At 45.4% G+C, this 25,715-nt stretch overlaps 1 protein-coding gene across 6 annotated transcripts in view; it reads left to right on the top strand.

Moving 5' to 3' along the window:
* Nucleotides 1–25,715, top strand: part of Wwox (WW domain containing oxidoreductase) — a 906,316-nt gene that overhangs the window by 176,262 nt on the left and 704,339 nt on the right. The window contains exon 6 of one of the 6 annotated variants that reach the window (XM_060391919.1): nucleotides 19,821–19,931. The exons of the other annotated variants lie outside the window; for them this stretch is intronic. Within the exon in view, the coding sequence (XP_060247902.1) occupies nucleotides 19,821–19,916 (96 nt within the window). The 3' untranslated portion in view covers nucleotides 19,917–19,931. Of the gene's footprint in view, nucleotides 1–19,820; nucleotides 19,932–25,715 lie in introns of those variants that run through there. 6 annotated transcript variants of the gene reach the window in all.

The raw sequence follows: 25,715 nt of genomic DNA, 5'->3' as shown, positions 1-25,715 counted from the left end.
TTTATCTTCCCCATTTCTCACCATTTGGTGAGTGTCTTCCGCATTCTCAGTCACAGTTGCCCTTCATATTGTTGTCAGACAATAGTTAGAATTCAGTAATAACTCCGACTTCTTGATGCTGCACCATACCTTTTTTTCTGTTGGCATTTGAATATTAAGGCTACTGGACAAGGTCCAGCTTACCAGAAGTCTTATCAGAGTGTGCTATTAAAGGCATTTTGCATATGTTGCAAAGAAGAAGCATTATTTATCTGCTGCCCCTTTATTGACAGCCCAACACAGGAGTTTCAGTGAACTCCTGTGAAGCAAATGCACAGAGTGATAAAATAATGGGAGCCATGGCTCTTACATCCAGGTCCTAATGCTAGGAACTCAGGAACGTAACCGTGCAAAAGTGACTTTGCAGATGTGGTCAAGTTAGGGATTTGAGGGTAAGAAGATGATGCAGACAATCTGTGTGGTCTCTAAGTTCAGCTGTACATGTTCGTGTTAGAGGGGAACGCAGTGTGGTATGCCTAGAGAGGAGAAAGCAGGCCGTGTGATGTCCGAGGCAGCAGGAGGAGTGGCAGTGCAGCCAGGATCAACATGTCAGTGGCTTCTAGAAGCTCCCAGAGGCAAGGAATGCATCTCCTTCTGGAGCAGCAGTGAAGAATCAGCTGTTAATCTGGAGACACTCATTTTACACTTCTGATTTCTAGAACCAGGAGACAATTGTGATGTTTTAGGTCCCGTAGGTCAGGCCTCGATTCTTCTCTGATTACAAAAGCTTTGAAAGTAGGCAGCTCAGGGTGTGACCAAGACTCCCAGATACCATGGCTACTGTTATTCTCCCATGGAGTTTTAGTGTGTGATTGCTATACCTCCAGGCAGTTTTCCCAGGCAGGTAAGAGGGGAAAGAAAGAAGCAGGAATTCTTTTATTATTGTCAAAGCCAGAATTTTACCACGTGGCTTCACATAGCTGCAAGGGAGCCTGGAAGGCTGTTGCTTTTACTAGGTATGCAGTTGCCTAGAATTAACCTGGAGCAATGAAAAAAAAAAAAAAAAAAAAAAGGAAGGAAGGATGGAAGGCAGGCAGGCAGGCAAGAATGATGAAAGGTGGGTTCCCATCAGTATTTGTTTAAGGTCAAAAATTGTAACTCTGCAGTTAGGTGCCTTGGGTTGAATTCTGGTTCTAGTACTGGGAACATGGCAGTTTTTTTAAACCATTCTTAATCAGGGTTTTCTCCCCTGTAAAATGGAGTATCCACTGGACCAATGTCAAGATTACTGGAAGGATTAAATCAGGCCATACTCATGAAGATTTAAAACAAAGTCTGGCCTCACTGCTGCCTCCTTGCATATGCTTCCTCTTACTTTTCCTCAATTACCATAATCATCACCACCATCACCCAAAAAGATGCTAAACTCATGTGACTTCATGCAAAGCATGTCCAAAAGTGTTACAGTTATTTCTGTAAGAATATTCACCTAATATGTTTCCTTCTGCCTATGACCTGGCTTCCTGTATAGTGAGTGCACTGAAACTTGACCTTCACAGTTCATGCTTCTCCTGGGAGCGTCCCTCGCACACCTCATCTCTCGCTACCTGACACACACTTGATATGTGCTCACACACACTCACATGGATGCTATTTGTTGATGGAATGAGTTAATATTTTACAGAATAACGAGATGCTGACTGTATTCCTTGTGGAGCCAATTTGTTTCATCTTTGAGAGCAAGGCCAGTTCAAAAGGACTCTCTGATGGAGCTGATGGGTGGACCCAGATCTTCACTAATACCAAGTCCTTGACATGGTGCTACGTCTCCTGGTTCCAACCCAGCATGTGCAGACTAAATGCCCCATGCTGGTCACAGCGGAAATGACAGGCACTGCCACATCAAATGTATTATCTCTCAGGGATTGAGGATTTACACACCCACACCTTGCTCTCTGGCTTTGGCTTCCACTAGCCAGGGGAGGGCTCATAAAGCCGTTTCCTTAAGCTGCCTATAATATATATTATATATCATATATAAATATATCATATAAATATAAATATATATCATATAAATATATAACATCTATCTATAAATGTGATATACAATATATAATATCTATCATATATTTATATACCCTATAACTGTATATATAAATAAATCATATTTACATGCATATAAATATATTATATATGTCATATTTATATGTATATACAACATTTATATATGTATATAACATATCTATGTCACATCTAATTTCAGCTGGAGGGATACTGAGGCAGAAGACGACTCAGGAGTTCAAGGTCAACCTTTGTTATATAATGAACTGGCTGCTGATCTAGGCTATAGGAGACCTTGTCTCCTAAAATGAAACAAAGCAAACAAAAGAAAATCTCCCCACCCTTGTATGCCCTTAAGCATTTCCACCCTTTTCCAGTGCTTTAGCCTATGAGAGAAACCAGCTTAATTTCCAGAGAGCAGTGAATCCCCGCTGAGAGAAGCCAGCACCTTTGCTGGTACCGTGGACAACAGCCAGGCTTGGCATGGGAGTGGACACTCTGGAAACCATAGCTACATGGACACTGAGTGCAAGCATGAGCCAGTCCTCTGTGTGGTCTCGGGGAAGTTTTCAGAGACCGCGGGTCTCTGAAAGTCTGACTTAATTTATGAATTTGTACGAGGTTTCCAGGAGACATGGGGAACAGATAGGAGAGAGTGAAACATACCAGAAGCCCCTGCACATTTAGTGAAAGGGGGTGGGTACACTGTGAACATCCATGGGCGGGTGGTGTGTGCTGGTGGCCAAACATGGTTGGGCTGGCTGTTTGGCTATTGGCTGAGTTTCCTTCTCTGTACATTTTATGCCAATGTATCTTTTTCCTTGTGACACAAGGCCAAATGTGTATAAACACATTCCTCCCTCGACCTGCTAAGCAGCAAATGCTTAGCGAGCTGAGAATGTGGAGTTTATAGCTGCAGGGATGACAGAAAGCTTGTGGAAAGGGACTCACCTGCCACCTCCTTCGCCCCAGGAGCACTGAGCAGACGCTAGGGCTCCTTTGCAGTCCTAGAGTTTCTTTCCTGGGGGTTAATTAGCTCTTCTGTGTCCAGCGATGCCAAGAGGGTCAGGAGGCTAAGTGAGCCACTCAGAGGTGTGTGAAAGACACGGAGAATGTGCGTTTCTAGTGCTCGCGTCTGCAGGAGGTCCAGAAGTAGGGATTCCAGAGGAGTTTTCCAGTTGCTGAACTACTTGCCTTTCAAGTGCCTGAGGTTAGTTCCCAGAACCCATGTTAAAAAGCGAAAACAAACAGACAAACATGGTGGTACACAATTGAAACCTGAGCATTAAGGAGGAGGAGGCAGGAAGATCCTTGTGGCTTGCTGGTCAAGTTCAGAGTCAGTGAGGACCTAAACTTTAAAAAAAAAAAAAAAAGTTGGATGGTTCCTGAAATATTCAGACACAAGAGTTTGTCTTCTGACTTCTTCATGTAAACACACCCACATACAGCTGCATTGTTCCCACCGTGTGAGTTCTCACAACTACCCACACCTGAAAAGGAATATGGAAAAGGATAGAGAGCCAAAGGAGGTGCTGGTTCAGGTTATGCTACTTTGGTCTCTTTCTTCCTTTCAGACTTTCATACAGGAATGCAATGTCATTTCATCTCTTCTCCCTCCAGTTTTTCTCCTAGCCTTACCATATTCCCCTGAAAGTCACGTTCTCGTCCGTCTGTCTGTCTATCTATCTATCTATCTATCTATCTATCTATCTATCTATCTATCTTTCTGTCTATCTTCCATCTATCTACCATATATCTCTCTATCTATCTCCCACTGAGTCTATTTAGTGGTGCCTGCATGTACAATGGTTTAGGGATAACTCCTGGAACATGGGCAACCTATGACACCCCCCCCCCCCAGCAGCCATCCTCTCTCCCCCAGCAGCCATCTACTCCTGTAGCTCTTCAGCAAGGAAAGGGCCTTGTATGTATGTATGAGCTCTTCCCCTATCCATACTGGAATATTGGCTGCTGAGAGATCGTGAGTACAGCATATTCCCATTATGTCCAAAAGACACCATTGCCCCCGGTCTTCTGGTCCTTAGGGTTCTCCTGTGTTGGCCATATCAGGTTAGGTCAGACCAACTGCTTCTTCCTGCTCTCACACAATCCCTGCAGTCACTGTTTGCGTAACAATACTCTGCTTAAGGGAGCAGCTCTGCATCAGCTGGACCAGTCTCTAACATTGCACTATTGGCACTTCCCTCTTTTTATTGGTCTTCTTTTTGTCTTGATTTTACAGAGTTACTGCTGTACAGCACAGTCCCCACCACAGCAAATTTTGTTGTTTGTTTGTTTTAGATCTGAGAAGAGCTAATCATCCAGGGATAGTTCTTTGTAAGTTCAAGGCTGGCAGATCGGTTTTCTAAAATTCCTCCTTAGATGGCTGATACCTGTGCCGTGGAGATAGCTCGCTGGGTGAGATGCTTGCTGGGCAGCTTGAGGACTCAGATTTGTATCTGCTGCCCTCATTAAAACCAGGCCTCAGACATTGCAGCCAGTCCTGATGAGACCTGATAAGCTATTGTCAGATGGAGGGAGAGGAGGACCTTCCCTATCAATCAGTGGACTTAGAGAGGGGCAGGGAGGAGATGAGGGAGGGAGGGTGTGACTGGGAGGGAATGAGGGAGGGGGCTACAGCTGGGATACAAAGCAAATAAAATGTAATTAATGTAAAAAAAATAAAAATTCAATTAAAAAAAGAACAGGCCTCAGTGCAGGCTCGTGATGTCGGCACTGGTGGGTGGAGACAGGTGGATCCTTAGAGCTCAGTGGTCTGCCCCTCATGCTGAGACAGAGGTTTGGGGGTTCAGTGAGAGACTGTCTTAAAAAGTAAAGGGGGACAGGCATGGGGTTACATGCCTTTAGTCCCAGCACTCAGGAGGCAGAGGCAGATAAATCTCTGAGTTTGGGGCCAGCTTGGTCCTCATACGTTAGACATATCCATTCCTGGGACAGCCAGAGCCCCTGACTCAAATATAGATAGATAGATAGATAGATGATAGATAGATAGATAGATAGATAGATAGATGATAGATAGATAGATAGATAGATAGATAGATAGATAGACATACAGATGATAGATAGATGAAGATATGGGAGAAACCACCAATATTGACTTCTTACCTTGATGTGCATGTGCGCGTATGTGCGCGCGCACACACGTGCACACACACACACACACACACACACACAAAGAATGGGGTAGGTGCTAATGGTACTTTAGGTATAAATATTCATGTATATCCACGTGCACTCACACATACACACACATACGCTTACACACGTGCACATTTACACACACATACGCACTCTGCTTTGAACCAAAGAAAGCAGCATTTACCTCCTTAGAGTGATTTTCCTCCCCAGGGACATTTGCCAATGACTGGAAGCATTCTTGTATGTCGCAGTGGGCTGGAGAGGGCAACCAGCAGCTAGCAGGTAGACTGTGCCAAACATCCTCTCACATGCAGCCTGGTGCCTGCTGAGTCACCCGCCTCCGAGTTCCACTGTGCTGGGCTTGGGAAACCCCGGGCTAATGCAAAGGCAGGAATGAGTCGGGTAGTGGCAGAGAAAGAGTTTCCTTCCCAGTGTGTGTATTGGAGTGTGTGTGTATGGTCAGTTATGGGAGGTGGGGAAATGCAGTGCAGTGCCTCTTCAGCTAGGAAGGTGGCCAGATGTAAGTTCTGGATGCCTGGCCCCTGCTTGTGGACTCCCCGTCTGGAGAGTTCCCCACCCAGCAGGTCTTTCTGTCCCCCAGCTCCACTGTCTTCACCTTGATCGGCTCGAGTTCCGTAGGCCCCCTCTGTGTTTATGAGATGCTGGGCCGAGAGGAAACGAGAGCGGACAGTGATGCAATTACCATTCATTTCACTCCCCATAAGAATCTTTTGCCTCTTTTGGGGAAGACATCATTAATCCCCTGTGAATTAGTGTGTGGCGTGTTCTCTCTACAGCTGCGGCATAAAAAGCAAAGTGGTGGTGACTTTTTCCTTACGGCTGCTGAAAAGGTTACAGTGTTTGGACCATTGCCTGGTTCTACCCTGGAGCACAAAAGACCCAACAGTGTCCCCTTAGAAAACACCGAGGGATGTTAGTGCTTTTCTTTCCGACTTAAAGGTCTTATTTCCTTCACACTTGAGTTGGAAGGTAGCCCACGCTTGATCCCTGCTTCCTGCAGGGGAGCCATGATTGACCTGGCAACCCGGAAGCAGCCTGTGGAACTAACGTGAGTGCTGCCCCGGGTGCATGCACACTTGTGCTGTGTGTTTGAATTTCTAGAAAGGTTTTGTTTTTTTATGTGAATGGGGGTGCAGGGCTGAGCGGACAGTTCATAGTTCTGCTGCTTTTTGTTTGTATCAGCTGTGTTTCCTGTTGCTATGACCAAATGCTTGACAAAAATTTAAAGATAAAAAAAGACATCTAGAAAGGAGGCAGGATTCACACTGGCTCACAATTCCGGTGGATGCTGTCTAGCATGTCTGGGGAAGGGATGCAGCAGGGGCTTGAATCAGCCAGTCACATTGCATCCTCAGTCAGGAGCAACGAGTGATAGATTCTGGTGTTCAGCTCACTCTGTCTTTATGCCACTTGCACATGTGTAAAAATACAGTATTTTTTTTTAAGGTTACACACGTACCAATGGACAAATTGCCCGCCACAAGATTCTCTGTGAGCAGCAGCAAAGTCTTTGGGTAGTCTGAGGAGAAGGACAACAAAGTACACCGTACAATGTCAGTCTGGTCGCATATTAAAAACTGAAACCCACTAGAACCTACCTTCCAGCAAGGAAGGCTGGCTTTGGTATACCTACAGCCCAGTGTGCCTCCAGCTCTGCCAGTGTAGGCCTGTGGCTATCCGCCTGGTGTGTGGAGTCCAGTGGCCACCCCCCCCCCCCCACAGGCTCTGGGATGGCTAACTGCTATCCAGGGGTGATGTGGCTCCGGTTCGGGTTCTCAGCTCTCCTGAGCTGAAAAGCCCAAGAGTGTTCGATGAACAGGAGGTACTTTATGCATATCCGTAAAGACACTTGAGAAGTCAGGGGCTAGCAGAGTATGCAGTTACACACCTGAAGTCCTAGTGGGAGGCAGAGGTAGGGGGATCGTGAGTCTGAGGTCGGCCTGGGTCACACTGTTGGCTGCAGTCCTAGAAAACCCAAATTTAAAGAGAAGGAGTAAATGCAGCTGCCAGGAGGGATGGAAATGTAAGGCCTAGTGTTCGTCCTTGCTCACTACTCCATGTATTTACCCGTTAATAGTGGACCCCAAAGCAGACTGGTCTTCACCCTTTCCCATTCACCTGTTCTTTAGAAGATCGAGGAAGTTCCACAGAGAATCTCAGTAGCTACTCCTCTACTTAACAGCCCCCCGTGTGTAACCTAGGATCTTCCTTCAATCTGGAGGCTGCTGTCCTCCCTCTTTCCCTCCCTCTCTCGTGGTGTGTGTGTGTGTGTGTGTGTGTGTGTGTGTGTGTGTGTGTGAGTAAAGATGGTTACTCTTACCCCTGCATCCTCTCCTACATCCTGATTAATGTTTTCTTAATTAAATTTGAGTCCACTTTTCCCCCTGTCACTATATCTCATATACAGTAGGATATCAAACCCCAGAAGATGAAATGACATGAACCCATCATTTCACGGAGAGTGCCACAATGCCCCTCTCCCAGGATGTAGTACCTGTGATGTGCTGCTGTGTGTACAAGGGGGAAGGAAGGTTTTGGGTGAAGTTAGGTTGATGTTAAAGTAGAGACACTGACTGGTATTATCTGTGCTATCAAAGTTTAACTTGGATGGCTGTTAGTATTGAATTGATAAAATCTGGACCCACCCATTGGCATGCTTGTTGGGGAGCCTCTTGCACATATTTATTGATGTTGGAATACCCATTGAATTTGCAAGGAAGGACCATTCCTAAGGTAGGGGACCCTGGACTGTATGAAGTAGAAAAAGCAAGCTGAGCTCCAGGAGGCATTCATAGCTCCCAGCTTTTGTATTATGGATGTGTTGTGTCCAGTTGCTTCATGCTCTGGCCACTGTAAACTCTATGCCATGATGGCCTGCACCTTGAACTGTGAGCCAGAATAAACCGTTTCTTTAATATTCTGTTATTATTGTCATCATCATTATCATCATCATCATTATTATTATTAGGTCGAGATATTTTATTACGGCATCAGGAAAAGAAACTAAGACAACTAAAGCCTCTTAGAGGTAGAGGAGGGGTCAGAAGAGGAAGGTAGGACTGAGAAAAGGACTGTGCTCTGTGGGCATAGCTTTGGCAGTTTTGAGGCAAGGTCCTGAGCCGGTGAGCATGGCTAGTCATCAGATCATGGGGAAGACAGCGATGTGGGCTCTCCCATCCGAGGCACCAGTTGTGTAGCATCCTCCCACGTGGTCCTTTTCTTGGTTCTGCAAGATTCGAGCTGGCCTTGAGATACACGGCGCTGTAAGGGAATAAATGTGTATTGTTCCCGCCCATATATTGTGTCACAGAACAGTGAGTTAATATATACACTCTGCCATATTGAGCCATGTGTGGGTTCATGTCATCATAGCCACAGTTACACCACAGGTCGGCTCCACCACAGACATCCTCCTGTGATGCACTGTTTGCAGCCACTGCAGTACTCCCGCTTTCCTGCGCTTTAGGAGGAGGCCAAGTCCTGACCTTTGTTCTTTCTGGGTGCCTCCTTCACTGTCTGCCTGGCAGGCCAACACCCCCCCCCCCCCCCCGTGTAGATTTCTGGCTCTCCTGTAGCCCTTTCTGGCTGCTAATCTCAATTTGACCTTCTAATAAAGTCTGTGAATATACCCTGTGCCTTTATTGCACTATGCTTACAATGAGGCATGGATCTTTCCATATTTGCATTCCATAACTGCTTAGTGATGGGGGGGGCAGGAATTTTATCTGATCCATTCTGTTGATTTCTCAGTTTATGTCACCATGCACACAGTAGGTGCCAAGTAGATCTTTCTTAGATGACTAAATAATCGGATGAATGATAGTATTCAAGACGTCCAAATCCAAATGCCCCCGACCTTTCAAAATATATTAAATTTTTATTTGTGTGTGTGTCATCATGTGCGTGTGCTCTTTTGCACACATGTGCACACCTGTAGAGACCAGAAGAGGGTCAGATCCTCTGAAAGTGGAGTTGCAATAATTTGTGAGCTGTCTTACATGATTCTACATGGGTGCTAGGAATCAAACTTCAGTTTGATGAAAGAGCAGCAAGTACTCTTAACTGCCAAACCAGGTCTCCAGCTTGCCTTTCTGAATAGAAGAGAAACAGGAATCATATTGGTTGTGCATGCATTCAGCCAAGAAACTTTCTTCTTTAAATCATCAGTGTGTGCTGCCATGCTAACCCGGTTCTGATTTAGTGCTGGGTAGTTTGCTACACTTCTGTAAATTCCAAATGGATAGCTCAACCTGACTGAGCCCAAATTGCATGGTAAACCATTTTACTTTTTTTATTTTTTCCACTCTGTACCTTTTTTTTTTTCTCCAGAAGTAATTTGCCTGATTCATTCAGATGAAAACAAACCCACCCCAATAACTCTGTTTTCCCCCAGAGAGCATGGGCTTTCCTTTGCCAAACCTAAGTGTCTCAGGAAGAAATTGCTGAAGTAAACTTAGTTACCTTTTGGCCAAATGCTTCTTCGAATTATTTAACCGAAGATAGCAGGCTGCACCTAGGGGAAGCCCAACATCTGGATGAAGAATGGAATATCCAGATGCTCTCAAGTATCTAGATGTTTCCAACCATCTGGATCGTTCGGCTATTGACAAATGATCCAGCTGTTTTGCAGGAGATGGTATGCCTCGTCAGAGTTTCGGGACCCTTAGAAAACAGGATGGCATCTTGTACACTGCACGGGGTCTGTGCCTTTCCCTGAAGCCATGGTTCAGTCATAGGAAGTGGAATCAGCTTCCTGTTGGGTGAAGCCACCGTCTGCTGTGTGTGCCAGACTGCGGAGGATGTTAGGTTATGTCTTACCGTCTGACTCTCCATGGTCCTTAGGCTTCGCTCTGTTGATAATGTATTCACACCTCCACCTTGAGCTTTGCAGGTGGGTGATAGATAAGACGGCTGCTGCTCGTGCTCCGAAACTGCACAGCAACGAACTTTTTTTGTGTGTGTTTAAGTGTAGAAGTAGTTTGGGGGGACCAAATCCCATCATAAAGAGGAGTTCCTAAGCTTTGATCATTAGTTGGATGTTTTTGAAACAAGAACTTTAGACAGGATTACATCTAGCCTCTATTTGTTGTTCAGCCGTGCCTAGATTCAAGGTTGCATGTAGAAAATTATTAAGACCGGAGTAGAAGGACATAATTGGAGGGATTATTGAGGCTGGAAACGAAACCCACATCACAGAGTCCTTGTCCAGTGGTTGGTGGTATGCAGCATTGGGTCTGAAGTCCTTAAACAGATGTTCTAATAGCAAACGCAGACGTGAAGCTGGGTTTACCCGGGCTTGATAGTGCTGTCATTTTCTTGGGTGGTACACCTGGGGAAGGAAGTGACAGCAAGCCACATGGTAGAGCGCTTAAGCGTGGTTGAGAAGGAGCGAGGGGCAGGCTCCGGCCTCGGCTTCAGGGCACACATATACACACATAGCCCTCAGTGTGGCCTCTCCCCTGGCTCCGTGTCTGTTTCCTTCTGTGAAGCCCAGTTACCAGCAGAGATATTTGGAGCTTCATGAGAAGCTGGACCAGGAGGCATATGATTCTGGTTACCTTGAATGACATCAGCGCTTCCCAGGGAATAGATGTAAATGGGTTTCATTTGTGCATGTTTGTTATACAGATCGTAAGTGACAGACCCACAGAGACAGGTTGTAGGTTGAACGTTAACTCAAATTAGTACACGAAGACATCAGCTTAGGCAGACAAACCCAATGCCTTTTGCCTGAACATTTGGTTCCAAATTGTCCAAAAAAAAAAAAAAAAAGGCAAATGGTTTCAATTTCATTGTATATAAATGGGATGGTTGTGTATTTACTTCTCACTTACCCTGCCAGTGGGCGGGGCTGGTGGGGGAAGGCAAGGGCCAACAGAATGGAATAATCCATCTGGATTCCGTTATATGCTGATTATATAGTTTGTTCTGTTGTTTTTAACGACATCTTTCATTCCTTCTGTGTGTTAGCCAGCACTGAGAGGAGGGCTGACATTCTGACTCTGACTCCTTTTGAAACATGTGTGTAGAAGTATTTTATTAAAGGAGCAGTCTATACTAATGATGGCTAGTGTTTAGTGGCCAGCTCCTATGCCATATGCTTTCATACCTCTCCACAGTTTTAAGACTTCACATGCATCCAGTGGCCTAGAGATGATGAGCCTCATTTGACAGTGGAGAGAGTAGTGATTCAAAGCAATTAAGCAGAGCCAGTGAATTTCAGAGGAAGGATTCAAACCCAGGTAGGTCTGAATAAATACTTCCTCCTGGATGTCTCTGACTATAGTGATTGCTTCACTATCATAATGGCACCTCAGTTCACGGTCAGGAAAGAACAGCATTTTCTGAGGTGGCACAGGCTTGAAATGGTTTAGGCCCTGCAGTTCTGAGTCCATTGCAACTGTTTGCGTTGGTCGTTGTGGTACAAAAGCCAGCATGGGTATCATGCAAGTGCATGTTTCCATAAGAAAGCTTTATTTGTGGACACTGAGGTTTGAGTTTCATGTGTCACGACATGTGATCCTTTTTTGGGTTCCTGTTCAACCTTTTGAAGGTGAGCAAACCATTCTTAGCTCACAAGCCACACACAATGTGGCAGTTGGGTCTGGGTAGTAGTTATAGATTAATGACCTCTACTGCAGAAAAGTCAGAGGAAAACACGTGAGCGTGATGACTGACGACCTAAGTCGCTGCTTCTGCATCATCCTGGGACTGTCTTTATGGTAGAGCAGGGAACCTGGGGAGTCTGTCTTGAAGCTCAGAGCATGGACTCTTTCTTCTCATGAATATGCTTATGTATAGTTTCTTTATGTGCAATGACAGAAGTGACAGCGGTGGCTGAAGAGGTTTCCAAACGGTTCCATGGTTTCATCTTGGGACAGTCATTTCTTCATGCATTCACTTACTTGGGTAACACATCATCGCTGAGACCTGTTATGTGACAGTCACAATGCCACATTTGTACATTAGAGAATGAAGCAGATAGGTCATACAGCCTCACAGGACTGTAGACCTTCAGGGAGACAGGCTCTAAGCGCACGAGGCTCACTTCAGGACATAATATACCATCAGCGCCCACACTTTTTTCTTTCTGCTTTGGTCTTTGAGCTTGAGTTAAAGTCATAGGCACTGAATTTCAACATTCCACACAGGGAGGAGCTGGGGCCCTGACTGAGGTCGGCTCATTGACCTGGAGTTGGGTCGTGCTCTTTATTTGGCTCTGGCTTTCCTTCTTGTGCATGGCAGTGGGGCATCAGAGGAGGGAGGTCTCTTCAGCTGGGGAAGTGTGTTTCCTGGCAGACATTCTTTGCTCACTGGGCTCACAATGAGCTACGCTCGCCTTTCCTTCTGCCCATGTAGGCTCTGGATTTCAGAGCTTGTTAGATCTAAGGCTGGAGGGGAACCCTGTGCACATACTGAAATGACATCACGGCAACTCAAAGTCACCGTTCAGTGAGGTCTGAGATGTGATGACAGAATTGTTCCTTGCTCAATGGCCAGGGGCTGGACATTTTGCTCAGAGATTTTTTTTTTTTAAAAATCATTTGGTTGTTTGATTTTTATATGTGTTTTGCTGTCATGTATATCTGCCCACCGTATGCATGAAATGCCGTTGGAAGCCAGAAAAGGGTGTTGGGTCTCTTAGGACCAGATTTTCAGGAGGTTGTGAGCTACTATGTGGGTGCAGGGGAAGAAACTGGGTCGTTTGGAACAGCAGCCAAGTGCTCTTAATCACTGAGCCACGGCTCCAGACCCTTGCTGAGCAATTTTTGATTCCTTTTTATTTTTCGCCACTTACCTTCATTCTGTAAGTTACTTTTCTTTAGGAGAAATCAAAGCTCAGATGGCTGATAGGACTTGACCAAGGCTACAGGAAGCCTGGAAGGTACAGAGCTAGGATTTGAACATCTTTCTGCCAGATGCCAGTAGCCTAGAGCCTTCCCATGAGTCAGAGCAGCCAGTTCTCCTGTTCACAACATAATCTGGGTGCTTGTATTTCTTTTCCTGGTGCTGGGCATGTCTCATACCACCGCTGAAGGCGGGAAGTCAGACAAGTGTCTCTTGGATAGGCCAGAGAAGTCATGCGACTTCTTACAGTTTCTTAACCCTTACAGTTTGCTGCTGGGAATGTCAGGTAACACGGCTTTTTGGAAAGCAATGCAGCAAGCATTTCCGGACATAACCAAGCACGCAACTACCACACACCCAGCAAGCCCATTCCTACATAAATACTGAATAGCAACAAAAGCATGCTTGAAGTCTCGTCTTTGAGTGGAAGAATGGCCACTGCATTATTCATAGCGGCAAAATGATCAGAACAACTCAAGTGCCCATCAACAGGCAGAAGAGTAAATAAGTTGTAGCTCATAACTGTTCTCCAGCCATGAAAAGGAGTGAGACTTAGATGTGAGCATGACTCAGTCACAAGAGGCCACACACGTATGATACGTTTCCTTCATGTGCAACCTCCGGAATAGGGAAATTCAAGGGGACAGAACGTAGGTGAGCAGCTACTTGGAAGTGAAGGAGCTTAGGGGAAAGAGGAAAATAAGATGTGGTATGGGCTAAAAAAAAGCCTGTAGTTGCCTGGAGTGATGGTGGCTTGACTCGGTGAGTGGACTGAGGCCATCACATTGTACATCTTAACTGCGTGGATTAGATAGAACATGAGCAAAGCCATTCTGAGCAATATCTGCCCCTGATGCAAATGTCCTCCTGGGAGGCCAGCTTGTGTGACAGCTTCTGAGCCTCGCTGTAAGAGTCTGGGAGAGGTCACCCAGCCACAGCTCTGCAGCAGCCACCAAAGGTAGGACTGTTCAGGCCACTCTAATCTCTCCCCTCAAAGTGCAAATGTTTACCAGGTCTAATCAGGAGAAATGAAAAATCACACGTCTCATTCTGACTACACTGGCCTTGATCATAGGTGTTGTTAAAACAGCTCGTTCGTGACTTTATAAATATTCCAAGATTTATTTTGAAGCCATGTTTCATTATTCCTATGCTATGATTAAATATTGAGACTATTGCTTTTCCAATTGTTCTAGTGCAGTATTTAATGAGTGCAATTAAATGGAAAAATTGCCTTTTTAACTGATGATAGTCCATTAGTGTCTGTGTCTCTTCAGAAAAGAAAAGAAGTGAATTATTAGAATGACAAATGAGGAAAAGTTCCCACCGTGATGGAGAGGTGCGATTTCCCTCCACATAATCTTCAATTAGTGATCTCTGTAAGAGGGTGTTTTTCAAAAGGGTAATAGAGAAGTAATGAGATCAGAAGGAGGTCAACCCGGCCTTCTCTCTCTGGCAGTTTGATTAATTTATTCCTCCTTCTTGGAGATTGCTGCAAGGGGCTTTTGTCGCCCCATGTTTTTCATGGGACCATAGCCTGAGTGACTGCTGATGTATTCACTTCCAGGCAAGCAAGCAAGCCTGCTGCCCTGGAACACAGGGGTCAGGAATCAGGGGTTTCCTTTATTCTTTCTTTCTCTCTTTCCTCCTCTCTTTCCCTTCCTTCCTTCCTTCCTTCCTTCCTTCCTTCCTTCCTTCCTTCCTTCCTTCCTTCCTTCCTTCCTTCCTTCTTTCCTTCCTCTCTCCTTCCCTCCCATACCTCCCTCCTTCCTTTCCTCCCTCCCTTCCTACTGTCTTTTTTTTTTTTTTTTTGGTATTTGTTTGTTATCTTTTCTTCTTTGTTTTTTGCTTTGGCACCTGAAACTTGAACACTCATGGCTAACTCTGGGTGCTGTGACAGGATGCTGCTGAAAAACAAAATAACATTAAAAATCATCGTCTTGAGGCTGGAGAGATGGCTCTGCAGTTAAGAGCACTTGCTTCTCTTCCAGGGGAAGAGAAGTTTTCCAAGTTTGGTTCCTAGCATCTATGTTGGGTAGTTTACAACTGCTAGAGTCTCCAGCTCCAGAGGATCTAATGCATTTTTCTAGCTTCCACAGGTACCCCTACAAACATACACATTAGTAAAAATTTAAAAAATTTAAAAATATTGAACCTCTAACACCAGATGCTTCCTTGGGTCAGGGGCCTGGCGATGGGCAAATGTGGTCTCTGTTTATCTATCCCCACAGAACTCAAGATTTGGCAGGATGAGGAAATGGGGTTCAGATAGCTACCCCAAACTTTACGATTAAGGAGCCGAGGTATGGTTTTAACCCCCTGTCTGCCTTTGAACTTTTGGTATTCTCCTGGGAGTACATGGCCCATAAGAACTTTAGTTGGAATGAGAATTTCTTTTTTCCAATGTATGGAGGTGCAGGGAAACAGGCCACACAACTAGAACACAGCTGGGCAGCGTGGACCGCAGGGATCGTCTTCATGAGCCGGCAGGCCTGACAGGCGCTGTCACACACTTTAAGTTAACGGGGAATGTGCTCACCTCAGTGACGGAAACTGCAGGGCTGCACAATACGCGGATGTGTACCAGCTGGAGTCCATTTCTTCTCCTTGGACACCTCCACAGCCAGCATGGTTTTTCTGTGGTTTTGTATGTCATGTTGTAATCATTCCCGGGGAAACAGGCAGCTGACCATCCTCATCACACACGGGAAGCTCAACTTAGAAAGGATTCTAATCTTACAGTCCCAACCCCACTCCTGATTACTGTGTGTCTTTATGGAAGTTATTCAGCTGGAACACGCCTGTAATCTTGACACTCGGGAGGCAGAGGCAGGTGGATTTCTGTGAGTTCAAGACCAACCTAGTCTACAAAGTGAGTCCAAGGCAGCCAAGGCTACACAGAGGAACCCTGTCTTAAATGCCCCCTCCCCCAAAAAAGAGAAGTTAATCAACTCCTCTGACAAGTTTTTCAATATTTCTGTCTGACTGTCTGTCTGTCTCTGTCTCTATCTCTGTCTCTGCCGTTCCTACTTCCATCTCAAGCAGAGTTACGCTATTACTGAAACGGGAAATACAGTGTGTTTTCTGGCGTGCAGTCCATGTCTAACACACGGTTTGTATTTTTATTTTTTCATCACAGACACCAACAGATTTGTAAGTGCTCGTTTGCCACTGATATGGAGTCAACAGTTTCAATTTGACATCCAAATCCATGATATGTTGAAAATACAGACCTAACTTTTATTGACAAAGCATTACTTAGTTCACTTCAGATATGCCTTTCTGCAGTAAAAGCTCAATTTCTGGGCCCATGAAGGTTGTGTTGTCTTTTGAATATCGAATGTCAAACTTGCCATTGTGGAAATGGCTGACAAACAAAAAAAAATCCTACTCTTCCAACAACTTGTTTTCTTTTGCATGTGCCCCCAGGAGGCCTATCGCCAACACCATCCCTGGCTTGCTGGGTCCCATCTATTAGCCTGGGCACCACCTCTCCCAGGAGCCTCTACAAGGACTTGGATCCTGACCTTGTGCATTCACGTTCCTAAGTGAGCTGATGTTGAGGAAGCTGGCCCAGCCCATCAAAACCCGGAGTTCATTTATACAGCAGCTATGGGACTAAATTATGGTTCAGGTCTGTCTTATGAAAGATGATAAATGAGTATGTCACATTGGGAAAGAATCCACTTTGTCATCGGATGACAGCCTGGCTTGATTTGTTCGAGGCGGCTTCCTAAAAGTCCGGATGGGGGTATAAGGCGTGCAAGCTGGGCAGGTCAGCTTCCTCCCCATGTCTAGGGTCTGGGCCATCTTGATTGGGCTGCCTCAGCCTCCAAGGCCCAGGGTGGAAGAAGAGGACTTTCATGGGCAGTGATGACGCTTCATAGCCTGGAGTTTGGTGGCACTTGGTGAGCAGAAGCACTCAGCAACCATAAATCACGACCCATCTCTTTCCGTCTCCGGGTGTGTTGCTGTGTGCTCCGTGCTTGCTCCCACTGGAAATGCCCCCTGGACACAGCATGAGGCTTCTTCAACCTTTCTCCCCACCAAACCCTTATAGCTGTTCTTTGGTCTTTTAAAGTAGGTATGCAATCTTCCAAATCCCAAGCAGGTAACATTTATTTATGTACTCATTCATTTATTGTCTTTTTTTTGAGACAGGGTTTTATATGTCCATGTTAGCCTAAAACCAAATACATAGTTTAAGATGACCTTGAAGGTCTGACCCTCCTGCTTCAGCCTCCAGACTCTTAGGTTTATAGATACAAGACACAAAAATGACAGACTCATAGTAAGCTTACAAAGCCATCTTTAGTAACATTTTTTTTTTCTTTAGACACCTCGCTTCCACTGGCGACTGTGGCCATATTATTTTATCTAAGATATTTCTTGGCAAAAAAACAACTCCAGCAAACCCCTAGCATTGTGGTTCTCAACTTTTCTAAAGCTGCGACCCTGTTATACATAAACCATAAAATGACCCCCAACCATAAAACTGTTTTCATTGCAACTTCATAGATGTAGTTTTGCTCCTGTTATGAATTATAATGTTAATGTGTGCTATGCAGGATATCTGATATGCCACACTCAGGTCGAGAACCGCTGCTCTAGAGCTTTGCAGAGAGAACTTTAAAAGGAAAAAATCATTCAGTCCTTAGCTCTAGCGTCTTTGTGACTCAGCCAGCCCAGCTCTGAGACTGCAGTGACACCCCCCCCCCCCCCCCCGCCACACACACACCTGAGCCATCCTTTCTTCTCTGTAACTCGAAAACCTCCAGCTCCGGCACAAACAAAAGATACATTGCTTGTGTTGAAGGCAAATCGGGTGACAGCACAACAGTGTGGGGGCTAGCCTTGGCTTCTCTATAACCTAACTGCCTCCTGTCCATTGCACTGCAGAAGGAGGGTCTGAGCTCCCACCAGAATTGCTCCAGGAAATGCCATCAGTGAACTTCTTAAAAACTTTATAGAGAGGAAAGAAAAAGCAGCTGAAACCCGAGGCACACTCCCAGCTTTTACCTTTAAATTCTTATACACCGATTGATTGATGGGTACATTTGCTTTTTGTGGTGTTGAGTTTGGGACCAGCATCGTCCGCACGCATGATAAACGATAAACGAGTAAACAAGAGCTCAGCTCACATCTGGAGTTCAGGTGTAGCATCATAAACCCTTTTCTCTGTGGCCTGGGCAAGTTGCTTAATTTTCTTCCTTTCTGTACCCTGAAGGTGACTAAGCAGGCAGTGGTGATGATGAGGGTGGCAATCCTTTTAGAGTGTGATAATGTACAGGCTCACTGCTGTATTCATGGAGTAGTATTTACCGGGGACCTGCTGTGCTCTGTGCTGGGAGTCAGAGGGGCATGGGGTACACAGAGGAGATAGAATGAAATCGGGTGATGGGTATTATTGCCAGGTAGGCTTCCAGTAGGAACAAAGGGCATTCTCCCCACTGCAGACCCAGCGCGTGCTGAAAACCTTCCTCTCGCTAAGGGCAAACACTTTCCGCACACTGTCCAAGTCCTCCTCGCTGTGGTCTCAAGGCGGGCAACCTTTGCTGACATGGTTTTAATTATCATAAGAAACCATTACAGTGAAATTACAACCTGGGGGCATCTGCGCACTAACATTTGGTTCTGGTTTTTCTTGAGACAGGAATTTCCTCCTCTGGCTACCCATGGTCCAGCTGGCTCTCCTCTGCTGCATTTGGGGGGGGACTGGCTCTCGGAAAGAAATAAAAATGGATGAAGAGTGGGGGATGGGGGGGCTGTGATGTCTCTTAGAATAGCCCTCTACCTTGGAAGTTCTGGAAAGGGCTGTTTCTGTATTGACCAGCCCTGTCATCCGTGGGCTGGAATAACAGCAAAAATAGCTTGTGAGGCTTTGTGGCAAGCATGGCCTGGCTTCGTGGTTGTGCTGGCTGAATTCAACTGGCACCCAAGCCAGCTATCAGGGTCCAGGGGCAAATCCTGTGCTGCTTGGTAATGTTCTCTATGTAAAAAAAAAACACAAAAAACCATTTCCTTCACACACCTGGGCAGTGTAGACGGTCATGGAGTCTTTTACAGTGTCCCTGCAGTGTAGCCAGGACAGGGGTAGGAAGGTGTCCTTTCTCTCTTTTTCTAAGAACAGTTTGAGGAGTTTCATTTGCATTGTTTGCCTGGCGTTAAGTACTCTGCCCCTGCTCCCTCACACAGGACCACACACAGTCACATACGTGTGTACACCCAGACCACATCCCGCATCCCATTCCCTTCTCCCCACACACGCCAAGAGAACTACTGGAAAAAATCCTACCCAAACTGATGACAAGAAAACACTCAAGGGTATTCGCTTTAATAATTGTCGATTTCCGGAAAACCAATTGCTAAGCCTGGCCTAGTGGCATAGTCCTGGAATGCTAGCTACAGGAAAGGCTGAGTCAGGAGGATTCCAAGTGGAAGCCTTGCCCAGCCGGCTTCGTGAGACTCTGCCTCCTCGTACGAAGTAAGAATAAAAGGGTTGGTCGATGGTAGCTCGGTGCCGTGATACTCGTCTCTCAAATACGAGGCCCGGTTCTTTCCCCAGTTCCGCACACGCCGTAACATTAATGTTACCTGTATGAATGTACTTAATGGTAACGAGCTGTCCAGTTGAGAGTCAATGTGCTAAAATTTACATTATAATTCTGATTTTGTCATAACTCTTAAAAAGCACACTGACCTCAAACAAGGTCCAGCCTGATGTGAGTGCCCTCATCTCTGTGTTCGTGCAGGCGGCGCCACCAGGGATAAGATGTCCCCACTCTGTCGTCCCACATGAGGAGGGAGCTGTGCGGGTGTTTCCTTCTGAACACGACAGTAAAGTCTAGATGTTGTTCTCACCCACCCTCAAAGAGAAATGTAATTTACTCTTTTATGTGTACTCTTTTAAACTCCCCTCCTGGAAACAGGAGAAAATAAAATTAGGTTTTTGTAAGCTCAGATGCTATGCGTGTTATTTTTATTTTCAATGCTGGTAAAGTCATCTCTCCCGTTTATTTTTAAACACTTCCTCATAATATAAATAATCTAGTCGTTTCTGTTGCAGCCTCTTTTAGACAGGTAGGAGTTGGCGCTAAAGATTGGCGTTAAATTGAGGAAATCATTCATGTAGTAAATAAGATAATTTGTTTTTGCCCAAAAAAGATTAAAATATAGATTTTTTTTCAAGGTCTGTATTATTTTTAACACCTACAGTCCCTGAATATGTTTGATTCAGGTTTGCTATCCATAATTTGAAAGAGCTTTTTATTGCAATTAACTTAGAATATTTTTCAGTTAGAGAAGCCAGCATTGAGGGTCTTTTCTGCTTGAAGAATTCCCTCCTCCTCCACCTATTCTTCTTCCTTCTTCTTTTCTTCTTCATCCTCCTTTTCCACTTTCTCCCCTTTTGCTAAATACAATGTTCTGGTGGACAGTTGTGTCAGCTCCCAAGACAAGAGCTAAAAAGATAGTTAAAGCTGAGATATTTGTTAAACTGACAAACTTGTATAGTTTTGGCAATGTAGCGCCACCCTCCAAATAAGAAACCCGAAGCCTAACTATATACTGCTATGCAAAGTCCTGCGACGGTGTCTTGTTTTTGAGTTCATATATATGAGAGATTCTTTTGGAGACTACCTCAGTGATGTTGGTAGGCATCTGTTTACTCCGTTTTCATTTCCATGTTCATGCTGTAGCTCCAGGATTAGGTTAGCACACTTGTGGATAAGGCCTCATAACATTCCTCATGTAAAAATGACCGTGTGGGCGTAGTTCATTTTCTATTGCTCAGAGTTACTCTGTGATCAGAGTAACTTACACTAATTACTTTATAATGAAAAGAGGTTTATTTTGGCCATCCGTCCTGGAAGCTGGAGGGCCAAGAGCATGTTGTAGGCATCTTTTTGGCTTCCAGTGAAGAGTTCATTCTGCTTCAACCCTTAAAGATTGCAAAGTTCGTGCAGAAGAGAGCGGAAAGAGCTTTAGCTATGTGGGGAGCCAAGCCACTCCCCTGAGACAGACATCCATCCACTCACAAAGGCTGCCCGCCCACCCCCAAAGATCCAATGTCTCTTTTTAGATACTTTTCTCCTAACACTGGAAAACTAATGTCCTATCTCATGGGTGTCTGGTTCATAAATCCTGTATTCTCTCTCTCTCTCTCTCTCTCTCTCTCTCTCTCTCTCTCTCTCTCTCTTTTGTTAACTTGACACAAGGTAGAGACACCTGGAAAGAGGAGACTTCAACTGAGGGTCCACCTCCATTGGCTTGGCCCGCCATGTGTCTGTGGGGAAATTTCTTTATTGCTAGTTGAGGTAGTGTAGTCGGTCCTGCCCCTGTGTCTGTGGTGCCGAAGATTGGCATTATTGAAGGAGACTCCAGGCTTAGGGGGGATTTCCTCCTGGACCCAGGGTTAGGCACAAACCATACCCAAACGCCTGTTTTCACAGAAAGATCCTTTAATTGATCGAGGAAGAAAAGTTAAAGTGGCTGCTTTCTGACCCAGGCAGAAAAACAGCAGCAAATGACCTTGCAGGTGTAATTTTTAAGAAGAGGGAAAGGGGAGGTCTGTGATAGAATGGGCAAGCATGCTGTGATATGTTCTGATTGGGCATGTTAATTAGGTGAACCAAAGGGGGCTTTTGATACTTTGATAGCTGGACCTTAGTAGTCAGCCTCGGGAGGAGAAAGTGACCAAAATAAGGGAATAGACCTTAGTGGCTAGCTTTAGGAATGTAATCTAATGGTCTTTAGCATGGCAGAGGGAATGAGAGAGGGGGGCATGGCCTGCCAGAGGCATGTTTGCTGGGCCTGGTCTGGCTAGAGTCCCTTTAGTTATCAGAAAGCTCCCTGAGCATGAGCCACAGAGAACAAGCCCTTCCGGCTTCTGCTTCAAGCCCCTGCCCTGAGTTCCTACCCGGACTTCTCTCAGTAATGCACTGTAACCTTTAAGTTGAATTAAGCCCTTTCCTCCCTGACCCACTTTTGTCACGGTGGTGTTTCTCTCATCAACAGAGACCCAGCTTGGACACCCTGGTTCAGTCACCCTTGTCCCTGCTTGTTTCACTGGATAGGTGGGGGATGGGCATGCTGTGAGACACAGGGATGGGGTTGTTGAGTTTTGCTCATCCTTAGTTCTCCCTAGTTACTTGAAATGTCAGCATTAATAGTATCTCAAAGTGTCTCTTCTGTGTCAGCACGGAACCCTATACTGTTGCGTACATTCGTGGCTTCATTTAATCCTTCCAGCAACCTGTGTGGTGTCTGTTGTGGTGGCCATTTTTCCTGACACAGAAACAGACTTGAAGAAGGTCTGTGACCTTCCAACAGAGAATCTATGCAGTAGGCCGTCTGACTGTAATGCTCTCTTTCTTGGCACTAAGCCAAGCCAAGCAGGAGTGAGGGGTTTGGAATGTCAGCCATTGTCTGTTAGGGAGAGTCTGCCTCCTACTCCTCTGTTCCAGCTCAATTCAGATATTCCTCTCCCAAGGAGCCTTCCCAAAACCCTTAGGGTGGCTTAGTGTGAGCCTCCTGCATCACTGTCCTGCCTGCACCGACCTCCATCCTGGTTTCCGGCTTTTGGGTCTCTATAATTGAAGCCGTATTCTTTGTCTTTTGCTGTAGAGACTCTGAACACTCATTTTAAGAGGCAGGCTTGTTGGGCCTGGATGAGCTTCCTGTTCTGGACTCTCTCCTCATTTTTTGAACTATACCCAAGTCATTGTTTGGCTACTTGCACTTTAAGAAACACTCAGTGTTGTATAGCTATTTCTTCTGAATGAAAACTTCTATTCCTGGGGGTGGGAGGGTGGGGGTGGGCTTGTTGATACTTAGGAAGTGAATGAGACTTACCAGGCTCAGGATACTCCTGAAAGTTACAGGACTTACAGTACCTCCCCACCCCCAAGCTTATATGGGTAATAGTTGCTGGAGAAAAAAAAGTTTGCAAGTTCAATAGTTAGCTTTGGGTGCATAGCTTTTTGAGTCCTCATCCACTGGGACAGTTTTTCTGTGATGCAGCTGTTTCTTAGTCATCCACACTCCCACAAGCTTCACACTAAACTCACTGGTTTCCTCAACTGGACTTGAGTAGAATCCTTTCTTTGGTCTGCCATTGGTTCCCTATCTGGAATGAATAGATGTTGTTCACTTCTCCCCAAGAAAAGTCACAACACACCTATGTAGACCATGAGCATCTTGAATCCAGGACAAATGTGTTATCCTTAGTGGTGTCAGGACCCAGCACACTCCTGAGATGGGAGAAACCTGGGATAGGTAGAGGCTGAGTGAGTCTGGAAGCCAACAGACTGAAGGATGGATGTTAGCCAAAAGCCAGCTTTTTACCCCAGCCGTTCGGTCCACACTGTAAGTTACAAGGCTTATGACATTTTCTCAAGTACAAAGACTTTCATTCATCTACTGCAAATATTTATACAGTTTAGTTAATAGGATAATGGGCTATTTTTTTTTTTTGGTTGCTAATGAGCTGTTGATCAGCTGTGATGATCCTAGTCTGAATTATCCCTGATGGTAGGTTTAATAATAGAGGTTGATTTGTGGTGATTGACCAGAAGTAATGTGGGGGTACATGTGTATAAGGAGGCGAGAGGGTGCTGCTGGGTATCCTGCTCCATCACTGTGTACCTTATTTGCTCAGGAAGAACAGCATCTCTTGCTGCACCTGGGTTCCACTGTGGTTTTGCCAGGCTGGCTGACCAGTGAGCTCCAGCAATCCTTCTGTCTCCATGCCCAGCTTTCACACATGTTCTGGAGACTGGAGTTTAGCTCCTCATGCTAGGACATGGAGGAAGTGTTCTTACCCACCAAAGTATCTACCCCAGTACTGGTTGTGGTGTTTTATTGAAGCAGTGTTTCACATTGCCTAGGCTGGCCTTGAACTCTCCATGTAACCAAGGAGAACATGAACTTGAACTCCTGACTCTCCTGCCTCCATCTCCCAAGTGCTAGGATTACAAGTGTGTGACGCCTCACCCAGCAAGAACTCACACTTACTGGGTGCTTCTCTCTCTCTCTCTCTCTCTCTCTCTCTCTCTCTCACTCTGTTGAAGCTTACATATAGAAATGTACACAGCTAACTTCAAGGGTTCTACTAGGTTTCTTATTCTCATTTTTATGGATGAAGAGACCGAGACTAAGAAAACTGAGATTGCTTTGTGTAACAAAAACAGCCAGTTTATAGAGTCAAATGGCAGCTCAGGAGGAGATCTGTCTCCAGTGCCTCTGCCCTTAACTCTTTGATTACAAACCATAGTAATCATTCAGAACCTCTATTAGGCATGATTCTCCAGAGGAACAGAACCTATAGAATGAATATGCAGTCTGGTTAGTTCAACAATGGCTGTCTGCACGTTGGAGAGGCTGTATGCCTGGAAGCTGCTCAGATCATGAGGCTGGATGCCTACACATTCCCAAGCTGAAGGCCTGGAGGAGTCTTGGAGATCTACTGGTCTCCAGTCATCATGGGAAGCCTGGAGAAACTGAGTTCTGATATCAGCAAGTGAAGGTACCAGCAGGAGCAGCAGCACCGTGGCCGCTGCAGCCTGGTAGCTGAACTTGTCAAGCATCAGCAGGGAGACAGGAAGTCCAACAAGGCAAAAGCAAAGCTTCCCGACTGGACCTTCTCTCACCCAGCTGTCATGGGAATGTGTTAGCCACAATCAGACTTGGTCTTCCTGGTTTGTGTAGCCGGATCAAAAAGTTCCCCAGCGGTTATGTCTGTCTGCTCTGAGTTGATACAAATCCGATCCAGACAACCACGATTAGCCACCACAGAACCTTTGTATGAATAGCTCACCACCCCCTTTTTGAAAGCAGATTTCTTCACCTGGGTATTGTGCCTAGCTGGGTGGAACGCCGTGCTTTCCTGGGCTGGGTGTCATAGTTTTTACAAGCTCGTTTTCAGATGTAAACGGAAACCAGAACCTCAGGAAGCATTATAACTCTGGGACTTGGCATCATCCGTTCTGATCTGATAGTTTGCTTATAGTACACCGAGAGAATGTAAGATTTACTCCTAACATTCTCCACCCATCTGAAATAGTTCAGTGTCTCATATTTATAGAATTTGTCTGCTGAAAGACGTATGCATATGCCCACAGACACTAATGGGAATGCAGCGACCTTCCCTGCCAGCCCTCCGGAATACATATTTCATGAGCTGGAGGCATGTGGGTTGTCTGTCTGTGCCTGTACGTTTATTGGTGCATTAGTGACAAATGGCTACTCTGTACAATTGTCACCTAAAGTTCTGGCGTAAGTTATCTAGAGCCTTGTTTTATTGAAGATGAATCTGAATGAAAATGATGAGTGCAATTATGGAATTCCAGTGAAAAGTAGCGTGAGGAGCTGGAAAGGGCACAGCAGAAAGGGTGTTATCCTCTCCTTCATCTGTTTCCCTTTAGAAGCCTTGCATGATCCATCCGTAGTAAATATTTCATGTACTTTGCATATCAGTCCGAGTTCCCTCTGTGAGGTCAGGTAAATGGAATGTAAATCCCCGCTGTATGTACTCCAAACAGTAAAATGGTGTTATTTGATGTTACACAGCATAAACATGCAGATTTGATTCCCCCTTTACTCGGGCTGTAAAAACAAAGTTTTTAAAGTGGTTAGCCATACCTGGAAAT

This window comes from Meriones unguiculatus, chromosome 10 (assembly GCF_030254825.1).
Source record: "Meriones unguiculatus strain TT.TT164.6M chromosome 10, Bangor_MerUng_6.1, whole genome shotgun sequence".
Classification (NCBI taxonomy): Eukaryota; Metazoa; Chordata; class Mammalia; order Rodentia; family Muridae; genus Meriones; species Meriones unguiculatus.
The sequence above is the reverse complement of the archived record's forward strand: the minus strand, read 5'-3'. Positions and strand labels throughout refer to the sequence as shown.